This window comes from Plectropomus leopardus, chromosome 2 (genome assembly GCF_026936395.1).
Source record: "Plectropomus leopardus strain MGB_pleo_1.0 chromosome 2, ASM2693639v1, whole genome shotgun sequence".
NCBI classification, from domain to species: Eukaryota; Metazoa; Chordata; class Actinopteri; order Perciformes; family Serranidae; genus Plectropomus; species Plectropomus leopardus.
The window spans coordinates 31,191,665-31,212,329 of record NC_142177.1 but is presented as its reverse complement, the minus strand read 5'-3'; the positions used below and the strand labels follow the sequence as shown (position 1 = coordinate 31,212,329).

The window sequence follows — 20,665 nt, the reverse complement described above, 5'->3', positions numbered from 1 at the left end:
GATTAAAAATTTGCTAAAGGCATTTTAACAAAGTTTTGAGTTGGAGTTTGTTATATTCCAAATTCAAAATTTTGATAGAAATATTTTAATTTTTTTTGTAATTCATGTCGGTTCCCAATATCAGTTATCTGTCTCATTAAGAACTAATAATCAGTATTGGTATCATCCCTGAAAAATCAATATCGGTTGGTTTTCTATCACGGGAGAAGAAGCACATTATACTGGGAGTCCTGCGAAATTGACTAGTTTTAAAGATATAACTTCAGCTACAGTCAAATGGTCAGAATGCATTGGTTATATTTAAAGCGACACTAAATGCATCATGGAGAAATATGCATAAATCTATGGGTTCCAAACCTACCGGCTTTAGAGTATTAAGGTGGAACGCTATTTATGTTAAATCAACTAATGATGCGCGGGTTGACCCACAACCCATGGGACCTTGGTCAGGCAGATTCGAGTTAGCTTACTAGAAAATACTACAGTTTCGAGCGGGCAGGTCAAAAAGTGGTCTGAGTAACTTAATAGCTTCTGGGAAAAATTGCATGTAATAGTCCACCTTCCACCTTCGCTTCTTCTCTCTGTGTCACTCTCTTTCAAACACGCACATACACTTTGGAGAGCGCAGAGACGCTTAGTCCTGGGTCTCATTTAAGGCTTGTTAATATGCTCATTAAACAGAATATAGATACATCCCTTTCAAATGTTGTAAATGTCACTGCCCTCATTCTTCCATGTGTCTCTTCTGATGGCATAGATACAGCTGATAGATGGTACTAGAGGACAGATGTTGAAGGGGGAGGAGGTCATAATGACGTAGCTTTTAATGAGGGTAGCAATGTAGACAGTGACAGACTGCGAAGACTTATACCATTAACATTATATTACCAATGGTCGTATCTCGACTGAAAAGTGCTACACTGAACCAACGATTTCGGTTGGTACTGTTCTGTTTTGTTTGTTTCCATAAGTTTTTAGAAAACAGGCACAAATACTGATGAAATGCAGTATGGATAGAAGGCCCCATCTGTATCCATATAAATATCTAATGTTGAGCATAAATTTGCAGTTCTGGTAATTAATGCAGTAAGGTGGCAGTTTGTAGGTCCGCTTTAAATGGTTGATTCACTTAAGACCAAAATAGATTAATCTGTTGTGCAAAAGGAACTTATTTGGTGAATGTTCTTAAATTTCACAATTATTTTCCTGTTTTGTCGTTATCATATTTCCCCTGAAACATGGGAAATTGTTTGGATGTGTATCCCGGAGAAACTTGTCTCCCAGGATTAAAGCCTAGTTTCGACATAATGTTCGGTACAATGTGGTTTTACAATGATTTTATTTAACTACTATCCGAAAGGAATATGTGGGTTACAGAGACTAACTTAAGAAGTGCAAACAGCAGTAAGACATACGGTGATGAATTCCTGAGAAATAGAATAGTCTGCTCCTCATTTTCTCAATCAGTAAACTCATTGCTTGTGTGAAGCAATGTTCATGCTAACTCAACATGATGTTGAGGTGGCAGCTTAATTTAAAAATCCACTGAGGAGTGAAAAAGTCAAGAACAAAAGATTCACTGGTTCAGTGAACAAACTGCCCTTAGAAAAGTTGATAAAAAGGATATATCCTTATATAACTGATGCAAATATGATAAACAGGAATGAAATCCAGGCACTCTAAAATATAAGAAAACATATATATTAACAAGGAAGTAAATATTAAAAAGCCACTAATGTAGTGGCTAAATCATTTTTAAATAGGTTAACGATGTAGTATTAGTCATTTACTGTTAATAAATAATATTGCCAGCGTAAGTGAAAGCCAAGATTCACTCTTGTTCAGTATGTTTGCACTTTTGTGGCTCTGTGTCAATTTTTTGCCAATTTTCATAGCTTCCCCTTGGATGCGAACTGCTTACAATCTGGCACCTGGTTGTTACCTGCCAACCTCACCTGTGCCCTGTGCCCAGGAACATCCTGAACACAAAAAAAGAGGAAAACAAGAAAATACAGGCAGAGAGCAGAGTCTCTGCAGATAAATACACTTCAATTTTTTTTAACAGTAATGATTAAATAGGAATTATTACACCTATAAAAGCCTCTAACAAGACCTACAGTGGCTGAAACATGTTGGATTTTTCAATTCTGACAATTTAGCCACTACAATAAAGGCTTTTTAATATTTCCTACATCGTTGGTTTATTTTTTCTTATATTTTGGAGTGCCCAAATAGCTTTCCAGTATATCCTGTTTTTCTTCTTTTTTCCAAGCGCACCTGACACACGGATATAAATTTGAGTAACCAGTTGTCTATTTTTCCTAATTGATGCCAATATTGTGTTTAAAGCTCATTAAAAGGAAAATGAAATACTGATCCTTGATACTCATCTCTATGTACTTAAATCTAATAATCTGTCACTGCAAGTGTTTCTTTCTTTTATGTTGCTTATCTGAGAGAAGTCAGTGCTCATGTTTCCACTCAGGGTCCAGATGCTGCTGGAGGGCACTCTCCTCTTCCACATGATCTAGGGTAAATGCAGGAAGACACAAGACTTTAGTTCCTCACAAGCAGAACATTTTGTGACTGCTTTGTGCAAGTGATATTAGCTTAAATGAATGATATTTTAGCTGGTGATGATTCTGTAAAGCATCGCTTCGTTTACAAAGTTTTCATTGAGGTTATAGTAGCTGAACTGACTGTCAGAATCCACGTTGATTTTCAAGGTTGCCAGTCTCGACACAATCTCATCCTCTCCCTCTGCGTCTTTGAAGTCAAATCCAGTGTAACCCTTTTCATTCACACAGTAGCTGATGAACCTGCAGTTGAAAAAATATAGATTATGCAAAAGTGGATGAGAAGTCCCAAGAAATACCAAAAAGAAAAGGAAATATGGATGTCTAAAACTCCATGGCAACTGGGTAAATTTCATGTGCTGAGGGAAATTGTGTGATAGGATACAATAGGATTACGCTAATAAATCCCCAAAGGGGAAACTCATTTGCCACCGCGGTCTACATACAACAATATATACAGCACCAGGCATAGTCACTGAAATAGCGCAATAGTCCACCAAAACGACAATGGTAAAATGCTCAAAAGTATCCATACAACTGCCTCAAAAAAAAAATTAAATATTTTTTTCTAAATAAAAATAAAAATAATAAGAAGAAGAATTAAATACTATTAAGGATGTGCTATTATGCAATGTGAAAAATTAGCTATGCCACCCTTGGCAATGTGCCATATTGCTACAGCAATGAATACAAATATGAGTAACAAATACAATACTACAATGAAACAACTACAATACCATAACAGTGACAGTAAAATCAACACCAACTGTCCAGTCAGAGACAGTACAGCAGTGTTAGTGTGCAGTCCTTAATAAAAATCTGATTGCTGCAGGAACAAAAGACCTCCTAAATCTGATGAGCTCCAGAGCAGTTATGAATAGGCCTTGTGATGAGATTATTCTGTCAACCACTGTTTACAAGGTCAAGAGTGCACCTCTGAATAAGCTCAATCAGTTCAAATCTGCTGAATTACGCATTGTCAGTGGCTCTGGGACTGTTGCTCAAACTACAGATTGAAACTATGCAGTGCTAATCAAATATAAACCAAGATTCAATTACTGTATTAGCTATATCTCACCTTAAATGTCCTCAGTAACATATTTAGCTTTAAGTTTAACTGTAATACAATTTATTTTACATTTATTGGTCTGGTGCAGCACAGTGCATTTTGGTGGATTTAAGCTTTCTATCTCTTGAGCAAAAGCAAAAAGACCCTTTTGAAGTATCTGAGTCACTATATTGCAAAGACAGCCCAGTTTTTTGAAAACATCAATTTTTTAACAGTGAAATATTTCCTTAACTGAATGTCTGTAAATACAAGAATGCTCTTGTTGCATTTTCGGACAACTTTCTGCCTCCCAATAACACTCCTGTGGCCTGTTTTGCCTTACTTTTCCCAAGTGGGGTCCTTGTTGAGGATCACAGGGTTTCCCACAACTATCAGCAGGGATCTGGCTCTGGTCAAAGCCACGTTGAATCTCTGCAGAATAGATAAATACATGAGAAAAACATATTGAAGATCCTGTTGGTTTCATTACCACTTTACATGGCCCCATGCAAGAATGATTGTTCTAAGCTGGAAAAATGTAGAAGCACCGTCACTTGGAACGTCGTGGAAAAAGGAGTTAATTACATGTCTTGGGCTGGAGAGACTGATATTTATTGTTGAAGGTACACAGAAGACGTTTGTTTGTGTTTGGGACTCATTTATGTCCTTCTTGGCCAGTGAGGCATATATCACTGACTGAGAGGAGATATATGTTATATGGATAACATGAAAAGTATTGAATCTGCCTTTTATTTTATTACTTTGATTTTTGTTATATTACTTACTATACTATTTTTATTTAAATCCTATTAACTACTGTATGTATTTTGGTTAATTTGTAATCTGGTATTATTATTACAAATATAGTTTTTGTCTTTGTTCATTTCATTTTCTTTGTCTGTGGGAGTGTGTGACTGTGTGAGGGGATATTTGTATATTGATGTGCATGATCTGATGTGCCTTTGAAGCTTCAATAAAGATATTGGTTAAAAAAAAATCACTTTATATGGCAAAGAAGTAATATAACAGACCTTCTCATTTGACAGGAATCCAATGTTGAAGTCTTTGTCCATCTTGATGTAGCTGATGCTGCTGCGGACGGTAGAGACCATGATGATCTTTCTCTCTTGTCCCTGAAACTCCTCTACTGATCCCACCTGATATCGTGAGGACAAACAGCCAAATACAGTTGTGCATGGAAGAAAACAGATGGAAACAATCTTTTAATGCCCCTGTATTGATTCTGTGCAGCGGAGACTTTTAATGAGCATCCTCTGAGCACCTAAACAAGATAAACTAACACAGAGTGACGTGTTTCCGGCAGCATCACTAACCTTGAGCTCTTTGAGATCGTTCCATCGGCTCAGAGCTGAGACAGACTTCAGGGCCTTTTGGATTTTCTCCACCTGTTAGAAAAGTAAGCATGTTAAAATTGTTTATCCGCATCTCTAAAAATAAACTAATGAATGCTCACCTGTTTTCTGTAGGGGGCGATGATGCCGATGTCTTTTGCGGAGAGGTTGGGGAGCCCCTTCTTTCCTTGTGTTTCCATCAGCTTGGTGAGGTAGTCGACCAGGACTTCAATCTCAGACACGTTGAAGAAGGACGGACTGTTTGCCTCTCGCTCGTCTTTCCCCATCACCCCGTGGAAGATCACTGGGAAACCCTGAAGTGATGTCAGAGTGAGCAGTGGTTTACATGTTTTAAGTGTTTAGAGTGATCTTTGCACTTTATTTAGACTATGTCCCCTTTTAATATTTGTTGTTTAATTCCTGCTCACTTTTGCCTTTTCTTGCTCAACTATCTGAACAGAAGCATTCCTCTTTAAATAGCATTTTCCCCTTTAATCCTTTTGATTTTCTATAATTTAATTTTTGCCCCCAATTAGTTTTTTTCTCCATGATAAGACCTAATTTATTGCAATGATTTTTGTCTTGTTTTACTGTGATAGTCTAATATGAGTTTCTGTGCTCAATTAATTTTGATAATATTGGTGTGGATGCCATATACTGACTATAATTAAAGTGATGAAATTTTGTATCACACTTCCATGATATTCTCTGCAAGAAACCATTCTTGCTTCTGCTTTGCCTTATTTGTCTTCTGTTTTTAAAGGTGCTATATAAATAAAGTTATTATTATTATTATTTATTTATTTATCTATTTATTTATTTTTTTTTTACAGAAAATGAAGGAAAAGCACAAAAAGTCCCCTTTAAAAACAAAATGTCCTTGCGGCCACACCTTTCTGGGAAGGTGTTGCCAGTTGCAGTAGGTGTCACGCTCCCACTGGTCGGCAAACACCTGCAGCTCATTGTCATAGAACAGCTCATTGGGGATTTTCAGAATGGCAGCATGAGACCTGAGAGACGAGAGGAAAAGAAAAAAAGCTGAAGGGCTTCAATCAAAACTATAACAAGCAAAATAGAGGGAAAAACTGAAAGGCGTACCTGTAGTTTCGCAGCAGTTTGGTGACAAAGCGGGTGTCAAAGTGGCCGGAGTCAGTAGTTTTCTGATATAAAGTGTTGTGTTTCATCAGCCTCTCAAGCAGGGAAAGCTCTGAAGAACATCAGTGTTACAGCAATACATTTATATCCTTGAATCATGTGGTTAGGTTGATACACAAATAAAAAAAAAGTATATGTTATTCCTTCCTACATTTAAAACAGTTTAAACACAATAACTACTATTACAATAAAAGACAAAATTATGTAATCTCCTCTCATCTCACCGAGCCCGTGCTGCAGTGCAATGGGAGATCGAAGAATCGGTCCCAGCTGCTTCGGATCTCCTGCCAGCACCAGCTGACCCGCCCCTGCACTGAGCAGCCCTGTGAAACAAAGTCCAGCCAAACAGGGACAACATGCATCAGTTTAACCACTGAAAATAATTGTGTGCATTTGACTTTTACTCATGAGGCCACCTTCCCTGAAACAGTGTAATGTGTAAGGACAGGCAGTCCTACAAAGACATTTTACATCAACTGCCTCAATCTCTATGTTCTCTTATTCCAAATAACCCTCTGTGACTCGAACAAGTTATGTACATCATTCCTTAAACCAGAACCCATCTTTGGTGAAAGTGCTTTCAAAGTTTTCTGAACCAAGAGTCAACTTTAAATTATTTAATAAGAATGGAAGATAATAAAAGAAGGCTAATTTGACCACTGAATGCGTTTATTGTTACTGAACACTGCCAGTTCATCGTTTAATGTGATGGATTTGCTTTGTTTTTTAAGTCAGTTGCTTGTTTTTTTTCTGTGAATTTTTACACTGTTTAAAAACTTTTTTTTGCTGTTTTTTCTTAACAATGTTCTTTGAGGTGAAACTTTTAATGCTGTCTTGTCAGCCAAGACTCCTTTGTACAATGACAGCTAAATAAATATAGTCTTTCTTAAGGCTGATACACTCTCTGAGAAGCATCACATGGACCATGGAAGCAGTGAAAAGCTTCTTGCTGATTTTTTTGCAAAGCATTCCCCAATTTTCACCCTTTTTTAAATTGTCAATACATGCACAGCTTCTGCAGCCACTGTCTGGATTTGCAAAGTTTAAACATAAACAGAACTACAAATGCATAAAAAATTCTGTCCTCTACATTCTTACTTCTGTCACTGGACTGATGCACTGTGCCGATCGCCTGTGGTTGGCAGTGATAAAGAGGATGCAAGCTCTCAGAGAAGAGACAGGAGGAGTCCAACTAAAATCTGGATCAAGTTGTGTAAAATGACTGAAGAGAAATCTGTTCATCTCTTCTCCATCATAGCTTCATTTTAACGCGTATACTCTGTCCTTTACAGTGTGACAGAAATAATGACATTTATTTCTAGTATCATCTCCAGAATAATTAGAAAAAAAATAGTTTGAGACAACATAAGACACCAAGAAAGTGCAAAATATCAACCCTCACCTTTACACTAGAATAAGACGCAAAGGTGAATTTACCTTCAGACCTTACCTTTACCTTTTATCAAAATTAGACCAACAGTATCTAAGACAACATCCAAGAAATCTGCTTGACTTATGATTTTCATGTGTATGCATCTTAGAACTTGTCTTTGTTTGCACTCTTTCATCAAGGTTTAACCAAAACAAAATAGTTATTGTAGTATACTAATCATTTGGATATTCAGCATCTACCTGCGATGGCAATGACGCACTCCGGCTCCACTGCCTGGCCTGCTTCATCCATAAACACATGCGTAAAATGACCAGCTGGGATTCCTCCAGACACTAGTCTAAAAGCGGAAAGCAGATTTTACAATAGTAAAATAAAAGTGTAATAGGACTCTTGGTCGTTCACACTTAAGAATGATGCCAAAGAGTCACAAAGTAGCAAATACTGAATAAATATTGTATATGTAAAAAACCTACCTGCCAGCTGTGACCATAGTTGTAACTATGATTGTGTACTTCATCAGAGTTGTTTTCTCTGGAAACACAAAACTATCTTGCTGCTGGTCCCAGTTACAATATTTCTGAAAGAGCCAAAAGATGAGAAAACATGTAAGAAAAATGATCTACACCTGTCTATGACTTCAAAAGTGTAATTTCTGAAATTAACATCTCTATGTAACTAAATATTTTTGCTTCAATTCATATTTGCTGGCATTCAGTCTTAAAAAAAAAAAAAAACACGTTTCCACTGTGGTCAAAGATGGTTTTCCAGCACACAAAGGAAGGCAGGCACCCATATTAACAAGGCTACTCATTAAACTGCTGATTTAATAAAAAAAAGAAATAAAACAAAAAATGACTCATTATTTAATCATTTTGTTCAAATGTAGGAATATGAGGACTTATATTGTTTTTAGAGTGATGATGTCATAAAAATTGATGGCAGACATTCAAAGTTTCACTCAAAAACTCCAATAAAAGCTTTGAATTTTTAAAAAATAAAATTCGACACAGTCCTAATGTAAATATCTTTTTAATTTCTGATTTATTCTGAAACTAAGTATGATGGGTCCTTCATAAATCTGGTCACACATTTAGCTGATTAGATCATGTCTCACCACAAGTGCACTAAATCACAGGATATCAATTTACCCCCGTAAGAGCTGGTTTATGTCTGATAACCACATTATCCTGTGAAATATTAAAAAAAAGCCAGCTGATGCTCACCAGCAGGTTCTTGGGGACAGTTCTCGGGTCTCGGCTGCTGGCGTACACGCGGTAAATCCGATGAGGATCCATGTGCTCCATCAGTCTCTCACAGAGGAGGTCAGAGGCACTGTTTGAGGGTGCACAGGCGAGCATGTGGGCTGACGGGTCGGCCCTGCTGACCTGTCAGAGAAAGCAAAGTTAAATGTTTGACTTATTATTTAGCCTGGCCTTTTCGTGGCTTCCTCCTCTTTTGCTGATAAACAGCTCTCCCTTTTACACCAAAAAATTATAAATATCAGAGTTTGTATTTCATGTCCACAGTCGAAGACTGCAAACAAAAATGGTGAAGCTCCTGAAGACTTTTTTTCTCTAAAATATGTATAACTTAAATATGTATAATTAAATGAGCTTTAATTTTGAAAAAAAAAAAAAAGTTCTGCAGGACTGTGTGGGTGTGGTTTGATCAGATTTGACTTGACAGTGGCGTTGTCGTGACGACCAAACAACCCAACAACTGATTCTGATTCCTATGTTGTTTAACTGTGACTTGCTGTTGGAAATACAATGACATCACCTTTTTTTCCAACTTGTCCACTTCAGCCAAGTATGAAGAGACAAAACAGACAAATCTCTGGCAGATAATTTTGTGTTCATATTAGGGCTGCAGCTAATGATTATCGGAAAAAAAAAAGTTGCATCATCAAATTTTCTTGTTTTGTCCAGAAACACTTCAAGACCTAAAAATACTGTTACTGTTTACTGTGACGCAAGACAATAAAAAACAGCAAATCCTCACAGTGAAGAACCCAAAACCAGAGACGTTTCTCATGAAAAAAGACAAAGAAATGATTGATCTGGTTCATATAAGACCACACTGTATATAGTAAGAGGCAGATTAAATGACTGAGGTTTTCGGGGGTATAGCTACAAACTAATAAGAGCACGTCCTGAACACTTAATACCTGGTGCATTGCTTCAACCAGAGTGATTGTCTTTCCTGTTCCAGGAGGCCCAAACACAAGATGAGGAGCAGGTTTTGATGATCCGGCCACAATGCGCTGGACCGCAGCGTGTTGCTCCGGGTTGTTCTCCAGCTGACGGTTGAACATCCTGGAGTGTAACGTGACAATTTATTTCTACATCCTGCACATAGGTGAAACACTTTAAAGTAAAAAATGTGAAGCAGAAACTAAAAACTGGGTTGAATTAACAAAAGCATTCAAATGTACAGATGAAAACGTAATTTCTCTCAGAACGCTAAAGTGATACAAGTTTGTTATAATCAAGTCTAAACAGATAACAGTGAACTTTGTCTGGTAGGTGTCTTCAGCCAACATAATCCTCCATATTTTACCCATATCCACTTGAGGCAAGTTTATGGCATTAAACCAAAGAACAGCTTGTTATTTCGATATGGTGGATGAATGCCCAGACAGAACTGAGGCGGAGGCTGCTGAGCGCACTCACTCATCATTAGGAGTTCATATGCTCTTATCACCATCCCCAGACAGTTTAAGCTTCTCTGCACGACAAGTACAGGAGATACAGCACTTTAAAGGAATACGCCACCAATAAAAAAAATATTTGTACATCTGTTACTCAACCCATTTTACGTTAATTCATGAAGAAAGAGGTGGTTTTCTCGCATGCCTCCATGATGAACAAAGAATCCAAACACTGAGAAAATTACAGATGAACTGAAGTAAAAGGGGGTCCACGTTTTATAACAGCAAAACTAAACATCTGTTTAGAAACCTTTAAAAAAAACCTGTGCAGAATAATCCATGCCTCATTCATCCAGCTGTATACTCAGTACTTCCCAAACACACACTTTTAGTTGTTGGGTTCTTCATTAACCATGGACAAATACAAGAAAGTTCTTCACGAAAGCAACATGACTCAAAGGTAAACTGATTTGACATACAAATGGACATTTAGTGAGTGAAGTACTCCTTTAAGTCGGTTAAGTTTAAGTGTGTTTTTTGTGTTTGCATGAGCTTTAAGTGTAAAGGCACCGGACCTGAGTTTAGGCATGGGGAGATTAGCCACTGCTGCACCAGATGGGAACAGCACCTCTTCGAGCTGATGTTTCACTGCCAACTCCACAGCGCGATGCTGCAGCTTCAGGGAGTACCGGTTGATAGTAAACTCCACCTCAAACTTCATATTGCTGAGAAAAATCTGCAGCAACCTGAAACATGAAATGTGTGAGAGCCTGAGAAATATACAACAAAAAGATCTTGGGTGTGAGATTGAGGAGGATGTATGGCAGGATGTGAGAAATAAGTTCATTCACTATAAAATTGTACACAGGTATTATTATACACCTCTGAAACTGTTCAAAATGGGCTTAACCCCGGACATTAATGTTCTTCATGCAATATGGGATTGTCCCTTGGTATTATTATAAAGGGTGGCTCCAACTACCTTTACCAGAATCCCAACAACTATGTCTATCAGAGACAAATCTCATGTACTGCCAGGTCTTACTAGACAAAGTTTGGATTGACAGTAACGGGTTTTATCGCGACAGCCCGGTTCATTCTGCATAATTGGAAGACAGACTGCTGCCTTTGAAAGTAGCCAGAGTGAATAATGCCCCGAGCAAGACCAGTCAAATATGGTAAATCTTTATGGCTCACATCAGAGGAGTCACACCTTAGAGGTGGTGGAGGATACTAGGGGATGAGGAGTTTATGTATGCATGTGTATACTGTATTATGTATGTATATGTATGTTAAAGAGGGGTCGCAGTGCTGGGGTGGGTTCTGAGTGGCTACCTGTTAAGTTGGATGTTATTTTGTTGTTATTATTGTTGTGTCCTGGTTTAGTTTGTCTAATTTGGTTTGATTTGATATGGACTGACTGTGGATCATTTTATATCTAAAGACTATGTATCCATGTATTAAGTCTAACAGTCAAAATAAATAAAAATTTGAATAAAAAAAAAGGGCTAGGTGCTTGATCTGAGACAAACACCAGATTTCAAGAAGCATCCATAGTCCAGCTCTCACCTCTTGGAGAAGCCCAGCTTCACACTCTCAAGCTCTACTCTGTGAACATATCCGGTGTACACCACGATCGGCTGGACCGTGTCTGCAGATTTGGACACTCTCAGAATATCTCCTCGTAGTACAGATGGTCGATTCTCTGCAACACCAGGAACCTGTTGGAGAATATAGATGTTGGCCTTCTCTCTGCTATTCATTTCAAACACTGAGTTTACAGTAGATCGACAAGCTTTCACATGGCAACAACAAAATATACAGTAGAAAAAATAAAACAGGAAGCACACAGAAAAGACAGCATCCTTAAGATCAAAGAAACACCTGCGCTAAACTCACAAGATACCGACTTCTCGATGCTGCTCTGTAAACCAGCAGTGATAAACTGGGAGAAACCCTTACTCTGAGTTTAAGCAGTTTTTTGTTGCTTTGGTCTTGAGTCATGGTTTGATTGTGGAGGTCATACTTCCTGATGTCCACCTCCATCTGTATCTCCTCCAGGTGTAGCAGGAGGTGAAATCGATGAGCGTACGTCTTCATCTTTAAGGGGGAGTTGAGGACACCTCTGGACAAAAAGCACACACACAATCACTGTGATGATGAGGGAGTTAAACCCAGAAAAAAAAACTGCGTTGGCTATAAATAATCACGTCGTTCTCTCACTTCACTGATGCCAGTTTCTGCTTGGCAGCTGCAGAGAGGTCACCAGAATCCTCCATCCCGCGTTTAGCCAGTTCCTTTAGGTAAAGAGGGTACTTATAGTCGCCTAATTTCACTGCTATTTGTAGAGGCTGGACGACAGAACTGCAGAGAGGAACAAACACATCATGAATAAAACACAGTTTCAGTTATCGTTCTAGGTCCATTTGTTGATCCATTTCAATTACACCTGATGAAATCTCTGTTATCTGTAACGGTCTGTACACAGGGTTCCTGCAGCTTAAGGCAAGTTCGACTTAAGCCTTTTAAAGACTTTTTAATGCCACTTGGAATTAATCTTAAGACTAATTTTCTAATAACCAAAATTGAAGAGGGACAATGACAATTGGACTTCCTGCTCCCAGATAAACTTGCAGTCTACAAGTTTCATGACAGATGGCGGTCCACATGGAGCCTGGTTCTGCTCGAGGTTTCTTTCTGTAAAGCCTCCTGCAGACTGTGAGATTTTTGCAACCTTATTAATTTAGTGTGAGCTACACTGTCGGGTACCACATCAAGTTTGATGCATGCAGACTGTATGATGAAATCACCTACTGAAACGCAGGCTAATCGGTGAGCATCATCTATCTACGCCGCTGTACTGGTAAGAGCCATTTATGTGTGTCAGAAAAAGTCTGAAGAAGAGGAGGAGAATGTGGACGCAGTTGTGGCCGGGGAAAAGAGGCCAGCTTGAAATGACAATTATGTGACAAGAGCTTGGAGTAAGTTTTAGCATCTACTAGCGTTGAGCATTCACTAGCCGAGTCACGCTGGTTAGTGCATCATTTCATGCTGCGTTTCAGTTGGTTGGTTAGTAGATGTGGGTCATAACAGCAGTCACACAGTGAGAATGTCATCCCAAATTTCTGACACTGTCAGAATTTTATTCCAAACTGTTGCTGATCACATGATCTGACAACGGCCATCCTTGAACCTCTCTCACTGTGCGACGTAGGAACATCATTTTAGAGCCACAACCAAAGACATCGCCACGTTTCTGCCATGATGGTTATCTTTTGTCTCAGACAGCCCAAAATTGCTTATGGGAGAATGTCCCATCTGTGTAAAGAGCTTGGTTTTCACCTGCTACATATAAAAAGGGTTATGAACTTTGTGTTGTAAATTGGCACTATTTCAAAAAAATGAACTTGACAAAAGTCTGCAATTACCAGCCCCCTCTGGACCTACAAAACACTTCCCCTTCAAAAACTAGCCATAAAAGTGCTTTTTTATTTTGTATCTTAAACTGGTTTTACTATCAGTTTTTATAACGTACCGCTCAGGTGGAACTCCCTCCACTACCACAGTGTCCACAGGCTTGTATGTGGACACCTTAAATGGTTTGTACGGAGCCACGGGCCCCAGCTCCACAGCCAGTGGGGTCCTGGCCACCGCTTCCATCTCCCTCACAATGCAAAAGGGCACCGATGCTGGCTGATCTGGGCAGAACTCAAAGTACATGGTGGCAGGGAAATGCCCATAGTGGTTCAGCGTGTACCGAACCACAACGTCATAGCTCTCTCCTGTGAACGAAGGACGGAGGCAGAGGAGCAGCTGTGAGCTTTAATTACCTTGTCAGTGTGTTTCCTGTCAGTAAAAACAGAGTGTTCTCACCAGGACAGAGGAAGAGCGGACAGGCTCTGGTCACCCTCCTCTCATCCTCCAGAGTGAAACAGCGGATCTTGTGCAGGGCAGTGTAGTAGGTGAAGTGGATGCAGTTTGTGCCCTTGTTTACAATGTGGAAGCTGACGACGAACTGCATCTTCAGACTTTCTAAAGTGAACTGTACCTTTCCCCCGGTGGACGCAGGGGTTGAAGTGATCTCAATGCCGCCCTTGTCAGCCGTCAACTGCTTCCTTTGAGAGAGAGAGAGAGAGAGAGATCAGGCTGCAGAGTTTAGAAACGTAAGGCTTGTAACTCTAAGGGCCTCATGCAGCAACTTTTTCTTAAATTTCTCTTATATTTTCTTTTAATTTTCTGATAACAGAAAATATAAGAGAAGTCAACTCCAGATGCACCAAACGCTCTTAACCACCCAAATCTGCTCTGAGGTGTGTTCAGTAATGAACCCCACTTGATCATAAGTCACCTGTTAGCACAGGTAACGCCCTCTAAACACCATATAAGGGCAGGTTTTGAGCCGTGTGCAAAGACTGGCACATGAACAAGACTGGAGGGATGAAACCAAAAAAGGCTGAAAGAAGAAGAACTCTTGCAGTAGTCAAATTGGTGTAGGCCGACAGTTACATAAACTTTAACAAAGTAAATGTGATTTCAGGAGGATGCATTTAAGTATTAAAAGTAAATGTACACGTGCAAAAAGGTTTAAATAAAGGCAATAAATCAAAATAATTAGCATAATTAAAAGATAAAGCAGCAAGGCATCATACATACAGTACACACGAGAGGCTGTTTTTTACATTAAAAATGACTTGCACAAACAAATTGTTGCCAGTTCATTTTTCTAATTAATTGACTAATCGTCTCAGCTGCACTTGTGTATTTTCACATTTTTGGTTTGTGTGAAAAATAATAATTTGTGAAGTAGTTATCTAATAATTGTAATGGAGTAAAAAGTACAATATTTACCTTTGAAGTGGATTAAAATACTCAAATAATGTAAAGTAACCCCAGATTTGTACATAAGTACAGTATTTGAGTAAATGTACTCAATTACAGTTCTGCTCTGGTCAGCAGAGGGAAACACAGTAACTGGAATTACAGTAATTGGGATCAATGCACCGAGTAAAGTAGTATCCCTTTATACCTGAAATTTAATAATCTAGTCTTTATATTATCTCCCTTAAACAGTATTTAAATTTGATTAAATTATATTAATGCATTTTTAAATGCAAAATTAAGAAAACATTGGTGAATCCCAAAAATCAATGGGTATTAACAAGACAGAGGCAAATCCTGGGTACGAGCAAAAATTAGAGAAAATTTGTTTGTATTTGTATATAGTTTCCCGCACGAGGCCTTGTACAAGTACTGCAGAGTGACTGAGTAACTTCCCCAGTCTTATTCTGGTCATGAACCTCTGCACGTCTTTCTCTCTCATGTCTGTTGTCTCTATAAACTGTTTCTGTCGACTGTTGACAAGCATTTAATTGAGCATCTTCAAAACCTGTTTTTCTAGGTAAAAAAAGATCACTGGCTTGAAACGATTTTGATCCCATTATTCCTCTTCAAGGGTCTTATCTCATTTTTTGATTGTAATCTGCCTCGCTTCTTTTAAAGCTCTATTTGATAACTGGCATCAGAGATATGACAGGAAATGAAATGAAGGAGGAGAGAGAGTCGGGATGACATGTTGCAAAGATCTCTGGCAAGATGCAAACTGGGTACACAGCAGTTCATTAATCGACGCCTTTACCCCAAAGCCACCAACGCACCCCTGACAGGTCACGAGTCTCTCGAGCTGACACTTATAACTATCATAAACTCCCTCAGTCACTCCAAGAGCAATTTAGTCTGCGTGTCTATGAGGAAACCCACATGGGAACACGTGGAGAACATGTGCAGGATTGAACATTTCCTGTGTCAAGTTCTTCACTTTTATAGAGGAGCAATAAACAAAAAGAAGTTTGCCTGACGAAGGTAAAGCTACCAACATTTTTGCAAGTTAGACAGTGTGTGTGTGAGTTTGTCTGCAAATAGAGGAGCAATGGAAAGCATCCTGACTGGAAACATAACAAACTAGCTTTGAATGTGCACCGCCCAGGACCAGAGGGCCTAAAGCAGGTTATTAAAACCCCCCAGAACATCATGGGTACCATCCACCCAGCATCAGTGATATCAGAGAGATGAGCTGCCTGCACAGAGTCCCCAAGGATACTTAAAAGATGATACCGACCCGAGCCACAGCCTGTTCACCCTGCTGCTGTCTGACAAGTGATAGAGATACTGCCGTATCAGCAGACTACAGAGCAGCTTCTGTCCTCAGGCTGTGAAACTCCACCTGAAATTAATGACTCTTCTCCTGGACATCAGCTGTTCAGTTTCACTGCATCTGTGGATTTTACATGGAGCTACTCTCCTGTTGGTCTTCTTGTGCACACTATCAACCATACTACTTAGGGGGTCGACCAATATTGGTTTTTCAGGGCCGATACCAATACCAATTATTCGTAGTTAATGAGACCGATAACAGATATTTGGAACGGATATGCATTTACGAAAAAAATGAAAATCTTTCTGTCAATATTTAGAATTTGGAATTTAACAAACTCCAAAATAAAACTTTATTTGAATGCCTTTCGCAAATTTTTTTTAATAAAGTCAAATGAAAATTTGAACAAAAAATTAAAGTATAAAAGCTCCTGTTTGTGCATGTGTGTATTTGGGTCTGTGTGTGCTGGATTTATTAAATATACTTCATTTATGAACCTTGAACCTTGAGAGGCAACCAGCATGTTGTAAGAGTCCGTCACACACCACTTGTGGACTCTTCACCCCTCTGCTGATACGACTTCTTAACACCCAGTTTGTCTCAAGTTTCACACTTGATGTAAAAAAACTATCAAAATGTAATGGCCACACATGACTTAGGGACTGTTCTTTATTTATCAGAGGAGGGGGTGTGACTTTGACTTTTTGTTGTTGGATTGTTTTTTTTTTCTTTGTTTGTTTGTTTCATCACCCTCCCCGAAGCTACAAATATTTTTCCTTGAGCCTCCCTGAGTGACCTAGGGAAAATGCTCCCTTCACCATAAATTACTTGTTAGATTTTTAAAACGTAACCTTTATGTTTGAAAGTGAAAAGTTAAAGACAAAATCCTAGAGTTTAAAAAAGCCTAATTTTCACTTGTGCATGCTGGTTAGTTAATGCAAATGTTTGGGTTTTTTTGCCAAAATCTTATATGAGATGTGAAAAGAGGTGGTTTTAATAAAATAGCACTATTGTATGCTTACATGTGGTTATGTTTTTTTTTTCTGACAGATGCTTAGTCCCTCTTAATGTGTTCAAGGACCGTTGGAAATTTGATAATCTAACTTTAATTTCTGGTGGTGTAATGCAACAAATTAAAATAGGGAAGGAATTAGGAAGGGACGGATGAATGACGGATTGGGAGGGAAGGAAAAACTGGATTTTATCCTTTATCCTTGTGATTTATCCATTTACTCATACTTTTACTTTCAATACTTAAGTGCATTTAATATAATAATAATGATAAAAATACTTTTGATACTTGAGCACAGTTAATATCAGATACTTAAAGACTTTTACTCAAGTAATATTGTAATAGGTGACTTTAACTTCAACCTAAGTCATTTTCTGATAATATATCAGTACTGTTACTCAAACATGACACTTAGGTATTTGATCTACTACTCATATTTTCTGTTTTTACAGTTTCTCTCTGTGATAGATGGTGTAATTTAGGGCGCTGTGGGCATTTGGAAGGCAAGTTTTCTTTAAAAATTCGCTGTAATTTAAATGCAATAACCCCATTTCCTAAGCCAAAATCAATAAGTACCTCCCCCGTGCTTAAAAAATAAATTGAGAGGCGTCACTCTCACAAAAACAAACCTTTTGTGAAACATTTTACAGCATTACACAGCGTACATACCAAAACAAACCTACCTGTTCACCTTTAACTTGTGAAGGATTTCTGTAGCCAGCTTTTTCTTGGGGGTAAGCACAGGGGTCCCAGGTTTGGAGGGGCCAGTGGGGGGTGAAGGTGTCTCAGCTGTTTTCTGAGGGCCAGAGCTGGGACTCTGTGGTGGCTGAGCAGGGGCCCGGGGCCTCCTCCACTGGTCACAGTACACTCTAACCTACAGCAGAACATTATGCTTTAAGAGTCAACCAATATTGTTTTTTCAGGGCTGATACCCAAACCAATTATTAGTAGTTAATGAGACTAAAATCCAATATTTGGAACCAATATGCATTTACAATAAAAATGTAAATCTTTCTGTAAATATTTAGAATTTGGAAAATAACAAACTTTAACATCATACACAGAAAGTTCCCATCAACTATTTTTATAAAGTGAAGTGAAATTTAAAAAAATATTTAAATACATTTTCAAAGAATAAATAAAAATAGCTCCCTGGGGTTTTACAAAGTAGAATTGCATCCCATGCTGACAATTTCTCTGCACTTTTTCATTAATTAATGCGATCGGAGATCATTACAATAACACGCCGATGCAGATAATCGGCAAAATACCAAATATCTGATCCAACAATCAGCCAGGTCAATAATCTGTCGACTACTTTTATGCTTTCTCATTTTGTGTCTGTATTTTCTTGCATTTCCACAGAATATGTCTGGACGTGTTCCTCACAGCACAAAGGGACTGGCAGCTCACCTGAGGTCTGACATTGATGTAGATTTTCCTATTTTTTATGTGGGCTTTGTTGAATTTCAGCAGGACATGGAGAACTTTGTAAAAGGTAGGGTCTTTAATTCCTTGTCTGTGGACACAGACACACAGAGAGAGGGTGGTGTTGTTATAAACAGCCAACAAATGCATTTGAACGCGCTTGTTTTTGCAGCCTACCTGCCCCTAAATTCAGATTTGTAGATCTCCCGAAGTTCCGCTAGGTTGGTGATGGATATTCTGTCTCCCAAAAATTCAATGAAGTCCAGTCCGGATTCAAGCGACTCCTGAACCGACGGCATGTTGACAAACAGGCCGCTGACTAACTTACTGAGTCAAACGAGGAAGTTCAGCGGCTGACAAACTATCACCACCCCAATTTCCTCAAGTATTAATTTAGCTGTTGAATCATTTCCACGTTACGCATTTTAGCGCGACTTTTGTGCGTGTTCGCAGCACGCGGAAGTTACATTTCATCACCAGCATCGATTTCTCATCATTTTTTGGGTTAAAATATCAATTATATGCTATATGAATCAACTATTTGGCGCAGTTTAGCGCAAAAGTCGAGCTGGTGAACAGTCTCCAACGGCTACCGTAAGGGAGCGCCCGCAATTTATTTTACACAAAGAAGGCGAAAACACAGCGACAAAACAAAATACGACGTCGATATGAACAACCTCCCTGTGAAAATCGCGTGTTTATACGTTTACATTTTTTCCCACAAGATTAAATGTCTCAAAACGCATTTAATGGCGTGCACGCTTTTTCAGACTTTCAGTTGTTGACACTCCCTGGGCTGCAGCGTGGAGTCATGTGGAATGGGCGTTTCTAGTGCACGAGAACAAACAATAATAATAATAATAATAATAATAATAATAATAATAATAATAATAATAATAATAATAATAATAATAATGATGACGATGGTAATAATTTTATGTAATGTCTTTTTATTAATTCTATTTTTTAATGTATTTTACCTTTTTAATTAATGTTTATCTGTTTTATTTCCTTTTATTTGTGATTTTACTCTGTTCATTGTTTCTGTTGTCGATTTTGGTCTATTTCTTTGTATTATTTTATATTGACATTAAGCGACCTGTATCTTGTATTATTTGTCCTCTGGTTTTCTGGTTGGCTTTCTGTTAATGTGTCACCACTGATGACTTTGTAGACTCTGTTTTTAAAGGTGCTATATAAGCAAAGTTATTATTTCATATTATTTATCATTTTTTATTTATTATTATTATTCAAGTCCACAATTAATACATTCATTTACACTTATTTGTTGTGACATTGAAAGCAATTATTTTTCACATTTGAAATTTTTTGAAAACTTTTATAAATGATAACCAAAATTAAAGCTGCAACCTATGATTATTTTTCGTTATCTGCATAATTCATTTTTCAATCAAACAATTGTCAGCTCTATAATCATCAGAAAATATACAAAAATATCCATCACAATTTTCAGAGCTAAGGGGGACTGCTTCTGATTATCGGTCCAGTACCGAAACATGTTGAGTTGATTCTGATGTAAGCAAGGAAAGCTGGTAAAGTCTTACATTTTAGAGGCTGGAAACGCAAATGAATGATATTTTTGCTTAAAATTACTTGAATGACTAATTATCAAAATAGGTGCTGGTACATTTTCTGTTAGTCCAGTTATTGATATTATTTATTTATACTTATAATTATAATATTTATAATATAATAAATTATAAACTATAATTATTAATTATAAATATGAAATAATTATTGCATTAATTTTACATAGAGATAGAATTTCCATTATTCCAAGTTCACAATAGGTACTTTTTTCATCATTATGAAGCAAACCCCAGTGACATTTGGTTTGCAGCAGACAGCTGAACTTACATATTTTGATAACACTGATACC

At 38.0% G+C, this 20,665-nt stretch overlaps 1 protein-coding gene across 1 annotated transcript; it reads right to left on the bottom strand.

The window, feature by feature from the left end:
* Nucleotides 1–1,322: 1,322 nt before the first annotated feature.
* On the bottom strand, nucleotides 1,323–19,326 carry mov10a (Mov10 RNA helicase a). Its single transcript, XM_042511214.2, has 22 exons — nucleotides 18,943–19,326; nucleotides 18,751–18,856; nucleotides 18,021–18,211; nucleotides 14,048–14,289; nucleotides 13,710–13,956; nucleotides 12,398–12,538; nucleotides 12,137–12,299; nucleotides 11,744–11,895; nucleotides 10,750–10,920; nucleotides 9,692–9,839; nucleotides 8,748–8,909; nucleotides 7,998–8,101; nucleotides 7,764–7,861; nucleotides 6,356–6,454; nucleotides 6,075–6,183; nucleotides 5,869–5,986; nucleotides 5,099–5,290; nucleotides 4,959–5,030; nucleotides 4,656–4,781; nucleotides 3,968–4,056; nucleotides 2,701–2,819; nucleotides 1,323–2,527 (listed from the first exon to the last, which is right to left on the bottom strand). Exons 1-22 carry the CDS (start codon nucleotides 19,062–19,064, stop codon nucleotides 2,463–2,465), a joined length of 3,036 nt encoding a protein of 1,011 aa, XP_042367148.2. The 5' UTR covers nucleotides 19,065–19,326; the 3' UTR covers nucleotides 1,323–2,462.
* Between the last annotated feature and the right edge of the window lie 1,339 nt (nucleotides 19,327–20,665).